The 7,951-nt window shown below is 48.4% G+C and overlaps 1 protein-coding gene across 1 annotated transcript; it reads right to left on the bottom strand.

The window, feature by feature from the left end:
• Positions 1–4,525: 4,525 nt before the first annotated feature.
• Positions 4,526–7,740, bottom strand: CHAC1 (ChaC glutathione specific gamma-glutamylcyclotransferase 1). The gene is made up of 3 exons (XM_030562590.1): positions 7,511–7,740; positions 6,904–6,939; positions 4,526–6,021 (listed from the first exon to the last, which is right to left on the bottom strand). Exons 1-3 carry the CDS (start codon positions 7,712–7,714, stop codon positions 5,617–5,619), a joined length of 645 nt encoding a protein of 214 aa, XP_030418450.1. The 5' UTR covers positions 7,715–7,740; the 3' UTR covers positions 4,526–5,616.
• Positions 7,741–7,951: the final 211 nt, after the last annotated feature.

The raw sequence follows: 7,951 nt of genomic DNA, 5'->3' as shown, positions 1-7,951 counted from the left end.
GCTTGGGAATCACCTACCTGGAATGGATATGAGCAATCACTCGAAGAAGAAAAGACGGTTACTCACCTTTGTAACTGTTGTTCTTCGAGATGTGTTGCTCATATCCATTCCACACCCGCCCTCCTTCCTCACTGTCGGAGTAGCCGGCAAGAAGGAACTGAGGAGCGGGCGGGCCAGCAGGGGTATATATCAAGTGCCATAGTGGCGCCACTCTAGGGGGCGACCTGCCGGCCCACTGGAGTTGCTAGGATAAAAAAGTTTCCGGCAGACTTGCACGTGCGGCGCGTACACCTACCTGGAATGGATATGAGCAACACATCTCGAAGAACAACAGTTACAAAGGTGAGTAACCGTCTTTTTCAGAGGGGTAGCCGTGTTAGTCTGGATCTGTAAAGGCAGCAAAGAATCCTGTGGCACCTTAGACTAACAGACGTTTTGGAGCATGAGCTTTCATGGGTGAATACCCACTTCGTCAGATGCATGTAGTGGAAATTTCCAGGGGCAGGTATATATATGCAAGCAAGCTAGAGATAACAAGGTTAGTTCAATCAGGGAGGATGAGGCCCTGTTCTAGCAGTTGAGGTGTGAAAACCAAGGGAGGAGAAACTGGTTTTGTAGTTGGCAAGCCATTCTCAGTCCTTGTTTAATCCTGAGCTGATGGTGTCAAATTTGCAGATGAACTGAAGCTCAGCAGTTTCTCTTTGAAGTCTAGTCCTGAAGTTTTTTTTGCTGCAGGATGGCCACCTTAAGGTCTGCTATAGTGTGGCCAGGGAGGTTGAAGTGCTCTCCTACAGGTTTTTGTATATTGCCATTCCTAATATCTGATTTGTGTCCATTTATCCTTTTCCGTAGAGACTGTCCAGTTTGGCCAATGTACATAGCAGAGGGACATTGCTGGCATATGATGGCGTATATTACATTGGTGGACGTGCAGGTGAATGAACCGGTGATGGTGTGGCTGATCTGGTTAGGTCCTGTGATGGTGTCGCTGATGTAGATATGTGGGCAGGGTTGGCATCAAGGTTTGTTGCATGGAGTGGTTCCTGAGCTAGAGTTACTATGGTAGCATTATCAGCAGAGGAGCTAAGGGCTGAATGGCTGTGGAGCCTGATCTATTTCCTTCTGATGAAAGATGGTTCTGATGCAGAATAGGCAGAAAAGTTTATTTATATATTTCAGAAGAAATGATATAGTCATTTAAGAAGAAATGATATAGTCATGTCATACATGATGAAACTTTCCTTTCCAGTAACAACTACGGAGGCTTTGAAACAGCAGCTTCTAAAATCAGACATTTTTAAATCAGCATTTCTGGATAACTTGCATCTAAGAGTTTAAAAAGAAAAAAAACTGGCTGAGGAGCTCCCTCGACCAGTTATGTTGATTTTCAATCAGTGCTGGAACACTGTGGAAGTTCCAGAAAGCTAATGTTGTGCCAGTACTCTAAAGGGGGAAAGAGGATGACCTGAGTAATTACAGTCCAGTCAGACTAGCATTGATTCTGGGGAAGACAATGGAATGCCTAATACAGGACTCGGTTTAATGAAGAATGTTAATTAATGCACATCAGCATGGTTTATGGAAAATAGATCCTTTCAAACCAACTTCATATTTTTTTGAGACTACACATTTGACTGAGAGAGGTGATAGTGTTGATGTGCTGTACTTAGACTTCTGTAAGGCATTTGACCTGACATTTTGATTATAAAACTAGAATGATACAAAATTAATGTGGCACACACATTAAATGGTTTTAAACTGAGCTACCTGATTGGTCTCAAAGCATAATTGTAAATAGCGAATCACTGAGCAGGCATGTTTCCAGTGCAGCCCTGCAGGTGTATGCTGTCTAACATTTTTATCAATGACCAGGAAGAAAACAAGATCATCACTGATAAAGTTTGCAGATTACATAAAGATTTTGGGAGTGATAAATAATGAAAAGGGCAGATGATACCACTACAGAGCAATCTGGATCACTTAGTAAACTGGACACTAACAACTGCTATGCATTTTAATATGACCCACTATGAAGTTATGCATCTAGGAACAAAGAATGTAGGCCATACTTACAGACTAGGGTGGGGTATGGTGAGGGACTAACCTGGAAAGCAGTGACTCTGAAAAGGATCTGTGGGGAAGGGGGCTGGTTTTATGGTAAATAATCAATTGAACATGAGCGCCTACTGTGATGCTATAGCCAAAAGGGCTAATCTGATCCTTGAATGCCTAACAGGAATCTTGAGTAAGAGCAGAGAAGTGATTTTACCTCTGTTGCACTGATATGACTGCTGCTGGAATGATGTATCCAGTTCTGGTGCCCACAATCCAAGAATATTGTTGATAAATTGGAGAGGGCTCAGAAGAGCCAAGAGAATGATTAAAGGGATTGCAAGACGTGCCTTATAGCAATAAACAGATTGAACTCCTTGAGTCTGTTTTAACAAAGAAAAGATTAAGGGACTCTGGCCTGAGCATGGATGTCTACACAGCAATTTTATATCCCCATAGCCTCAATGCTGCGTCCCAGGCCAGGGCTGCCCAGAGGGGGGGACAATTTGCCCCGGGGTCCGCAGGGGCCCCATGAGAGTTTTTCGGGGCCCCTGGAGCAGGGTCCTTCATTCGCTCCGGGGGGCCCGGAAAACTCTTGCAAGGCCGAGCCCTGGAGCTTCTTCCACTCCCAGTCTTTGCCCGGCGGGGGAGTCCTTCTGCTCCGGGGCGGAAGGACCCCCCGCCAGCAAATTACCGCCGAAGCAGGACCTACCGCCAAAGTGCAACCCAGTCTTCGGCAGTAATTCGGTGGCGGGGGGCCCTTCCGTGCCGGGATCCGCCGCCAAAGTGTCCCGAAGACCCGCGGTGGGGGCCCCCCGCCACCGAATTACCGCCGAAGAGCGGGCTGCACTTCGGCGGCAGGTCCCGCTTCGGCGGTAATTCGGCGGTGGGGGGCCCCCGCCGCGGGTCTTCGGGGCACTTCGGCGGCGGGTCCCGGAACGGAAGGGCCCCCCGCCGCCGAACAGGGCCGGCTGTAGACATTTCGCCACGTGAGGGGCGCCCTGTAGCTTGCTGGTCCCGTGGCTCCGGTGGACCTCCCACAGGCGTGGCTGCGGATGATCCACCGGAGCCGCGGGACCAGCGACCCTCCGCAGACATGCCTACGGGAGGTCCACTGGAGCCGCCTGCCGCCGACAGCCCCATGTCCCCGGAATCCTCTGGGCGGCCCTGTCCCAGGCTGATGTGGGCCGGCTGTATGGATTTTGTTGCAGTGAAGACATAACCACAGTGTCATGGCTAAATTACAAGGTGCAACAGATTGTTCAGCATGAATAGCTAATACGTATTTCAAGGGACCACTGAATGTCAAGAGGCCAGTTAACAGCCTTCCAGTCAGGGGTTAGTGTGTTATAGGTTGTAATAAGCAGCCACACTGTATCTTTTCAGTGTCTTTGGACAGCTCTGGAATCTGAGGGCTATTTATGATGATTATACATTAAATTGTTTCCAATGCTATCTTCCCTCTGTGCCTGTATTTCTCCCTGGTACAAGCAAAACATGTTTTAGCTAGTTACATCTCTTGTTCAGCTGCTTCTTGGAAATGGTAGGGCAGCCTGTTTCTCCTTTCTTGGCATCCTCTCCAAGCTGGAGCTGCAGTTCTGTGCTTGCCCTTTATCCTCAGGAGCACTGCTTTGGAGCTCACAGCAACCAGCCTTTAGGATCAGCAGACTAGAGGTGGATGGAGAGAGAGAATTCTCCTTTTCCTTTGACAGGTGTGGTTCTTCTGCTAGCATTGCAAGGGAAAGTCACATCAGTATTATCAAACTGCACTTATTGCTTACACCATAGAGGATGGCAAGCGCACTTTGAGATGAGACTTTAAAAAAATAGGGATGGGAGTAGTAGGTGGTAGCCACCAGCTCTTAAATTAAGGTCTTGTCTACATTACTGGCTGGATCAAGGGGCAGCGATCAATCAAGCATGGGTCGATTTATTGCATCTAGTCTAGATGCAATAAATCGACTGCCGAGCACTCTCCCATCTCTGGTACTCCACCATGGTGAGAGCCAGAGTCATCGGGGAGCATTAGCTGTCAACTTACTGCAGTGTCTTCAGTGCGGTAAGTAGATTTAAGTACATCGACTTCAGCTACGCTATTCACATAGCTGAAGTTGCTTAACTTAGATCAATTCCCCCTAGGGTGACCACTCCTGATATTTGGAGCTTTTTCTTATAGGTTCCTATTACTCCGCCCCTCACCTCCTGTCCTGATTTTTCACACTTGCTATCTAGTCACCCTAAATTCTGCCCCCTTCCCCCCCCCGCCATGTAGACTAGGCCTAAGTAAGGAGAGAATAGTGGAATTAGTGTGTGGGGCAGTTGGGGACTAGTGTTAGTCTAATTATTTTAGTGTAGTCACTCATGTGCAGGATATTCTCTTGGCGTGTGCCATTAGCTTCTAATCCCCCCCCCACCCCCAGATGCATAAGCTTTGCTGCTTAAAAGAATCCATCAAGTTTGTTTTTCATTTTAGTGTCAGTTGGTTTATTACTGGGCACAATACAATTTCACTTTCTCATACACACAAGCCACAGTAACATGTCAGACAAACATTTCTTCTCCCCTATCATGGTTAAACTGTTTAAAAAACAAGACTAGTCCATGTTGTCAGAGCCTGTTGAGAAGGATTCTACTACCCTACCTTGCAATAGCAGCAGCTCTGTCACAAACACTATTTAACAGCAGGGAACTTGCCGGGTGAAGCTGATGAGTTTAGTCTTTACAGCTTCATCAGCTTCCTTCTCCCCACTCAACACTGTCAGGACAGCTTTTTCTCCATGTGTAAACTCAAGGTCCGGTAAGGGGCACACACCTGTGTGCCACACCCTGCACTGCAGGGCATGAGCTGTTATACCAGCAGACAAACATTCTCCCTCGTAAGGAAATATATATTACTACACATTACAGTAAATACATCTTCAAGTTGTAAAAGTAAGTGCATTGGTTCTGTCCCTTTGAGACATATATAAGGAGGTAGGGCTCATAAGAACCTACAGAGGCAAATTAATTTTATATTGCACAGGAGCCCCAGCATTATACTTTAAAGTCCAGTCACTGTACTGGAGATGGGAGAGGGAAGAAAGAGGAGGTCTCATTTGATACCAAGCATGCTCTTGTCCCCATCACCATACAAGTGGCTTTGCCAGTCTGAGGTAGAGTGACCGTTATACTGTGAAACACTGCAGTCAAGTCCAGCTCAACTGGTGTCCAAAATAAAAGTACACTGAAGAGGACAGTATCCTCTGTCTCTCTAAAAGAAGAGGAGTGAACATCATACTGTTCACATTTGACTGCCACAGAACCAAGCCTGACAGTGAAAACTCAGTCATGATCCTCACACCCAGCTCGGAGACCAGAAATGGCCACCATGGTTTCCACAGGTGGTGAGTGTGGCAGCTCAAGTATGCTTGTAGCAGTTTCCTCGCCCCCAGCTACTTGCTCACTGTCATGCTTATGTCTCCCCCAGTCCAATGTATTTTTTCCTTGCTTTCCTTCCCCCTCATGTCTTTGATATTTTCAAATGAAGATGTCTCCCCTTTCAACCCTCTGAGATAGGAGTCTCATTCACACTTCCACTAAAGGCTCCTCAGCCTGGCATAGACAGGGCAGGATGGAAACAAGGGCCTCCTCAATGGAAAACAAGTGTTCGTCCTCCACCTGGGGACAAAAGTAGCGCATGAAGTCTGCCAGTCGCAGCAGATACTCTATGTTGTGTCCAGACCGACCACTTGAGACAATGATCTGGGCTGCAATGTCCTCTTCAGACGCTGGGCCAAGGTAGGTGGGGTTCTGGGGTGTAGCAATGTAAACTAGGGCCAGGATGGGTTCCTCAGCCTCTTTATCCTGGGGGTGGAACTTCACCAGTTTGGTGTCATAGCCCCCCAGGACTGCTTCTCGCATGTTCAAGTACTGGAGCGATGCAGCAATCTGCTCTCCACAAACTTCATAGGCAACACCCCATGTGCATGCCTGAAATTACAAGTGAAGGTTATTTGCTGCTGCAGATACAATGCAACCAATGCACCAGCATTTCCTATACAAAACCTTTTGTTTCAGGATCCATGGTCACCCTGTCTAGTTAAACAATGGGAACAAGGCCTGAAAAGACAATCAGGCATCTGAGAAGGGATGGCACAACTGATCCAAGGAAAGAGATGGAGGAAGATATGGTCTCCCTCTTCTGTTCTCCAAGGCAGCAAAGAATAGTTGCCTCTGTTTTTCAAAGTCACAAAGTGCAAAATTCAGCTCTTGGTGTATGCCATTGAAATAAGAAAAACTGACCCCAGAACACTCCCAGCAGCCTGGTATTTTTTCACAGGGCAAAAAGGCTCTCTACTGACTAGTTTATTCTGGAGGGGCAAATCTAGTGTCTACTTTCATCTTGCAGGACAAGGGACCAAATTAATCCCTGGTGAATAGCATCAAAATGAGTGAGTATATTGCTGATTAATCTGGCACAGCATGTCCCATTTAATTTAATTTCCCAGGTCTCTAACTTTAATTCTAACCTTCTTTGGCTGAATGGTCTAAAGTAGCATCTGCAATTCCCTCACTTCCAGCTGAGTCTGCTGACTAAAAAAAAAAAATATGAACTCCAGCAAGGCCATCATGTTAATTTATACTAACCCACAAAACTGTATCCTAGGGTTGTTTTACCATTATTATGGGATACAGTTGCCAAGGGATTATCACTGCCATGTAGTTAATGATGGAGATGTTGATTAGCTACTGAAATAGTCTAGTATCATTACTGTGGGAGTAATCCAACTAAAGCCACACAATAAACCTGAAAAGCAGCAGCTATAGGTTTAATATATTTTATTATAAGAGATGCTAGATGCAGATACTTACGTCATAATCCTCCTGGAGCGTAACCACACGGCCAGGCTACAGGGGGAGAGAAACATTTTAGAAACCAGATCAAGTACCAAGTCACCAATACAGGCAAGCTAGGATGATACAGCCCTGCTGACACCCACCGCAGCTCCAGGTACCACCATTACACTGCAAGTCACTGCAGGCCCATGAGACACCAGCAGCTGCAAGGCACCCAGCATCATAATGATGGCACCAACTTCAGACAGAGTATGTGTTGTGCCAGGAGCCATAGCAGGGTGGGAAGGAGGCAGATTTTTTCCCCTAAGATTATTAGATTTGGAGCTGAATTTACAAACAGCTGAATTCTGAGAGAGTCTGGGCAGGTGCCTTTATCAGTAAAAAAGGGACACTTACCACTTCCAGCAGAGGTATCTAGCCCATCCCAACTGGGCACTGACTGCTCCAAGGGCAGGTAGATGCCAAGGGGTGGCTTTGATTAGCCACTTCCTGACAGCCCCCCATGGCAAGGCGCCAGAGATTCACGCCCAAGGTTACCCACCTTCACCCCCACCCCGGGCCCGCACTCCCTCCTTGTGCCCCTCTCCCGCCCCCCAGCAGCTGGGGTCCGATCCCCCTTTACCATCTTCTCGTTGCCACGGTGGAAGGTGTCTCCCTGCCAGAAACGGCGGCTGTAGCCGCGGATGAAGCCCACCTTCCGGGAGCTGAACTCGAAGTCGGGTCTCCACACCAGGGAGCCGTAGCCGAAGATCCAGAGGGGCGTTTTCTGCTCCCCAGCATCCTCCTCCTGCGCCTGGCGCTCCGCGGGCGGCGGGTCCCGCTTCATCGCCCCGCTGCACGGGCTCAGCAGGCGGGGGCGGGGGCCGCTGGCGGGTGCAGCAGCGCTGCAGCAGGCTCCCGAGGTTGCTGCACTGGGGCAGCCCCAGCGCGGGGGCGGGGCGGCTCTGCTCGGCCGGGGGCTCCAGTGGCGGGGACTGGGCTACCAGGCACTGAGCGAAACGCCGGCAGCTCCAGCGCTTTAAACTGCAGCCCGGCGCAAGCTCCGCCCACCTGTCACAGTGAG

The sequence above is a fragment of the Gopherus evgoodei genome, chromosome 4 (genome assembly GCF_007399415.2).
Source record: "Gopherus evgoodei ecotype Sinaloan lineage chromosome 4, rGopEvg1_v1.p, whole genome shotgun sequence".
Lineage (NCBI taxonomy): Eukaryota > Metazoa > Chordata > Testudines > Testudinidae > Gopherus > Gopherus evgoodei.
The sequence above is the reverse complement of the archived record's forward strand: the minus strand, read 5'-3'. Positions and strand labels throughout refer to the sequence as shown.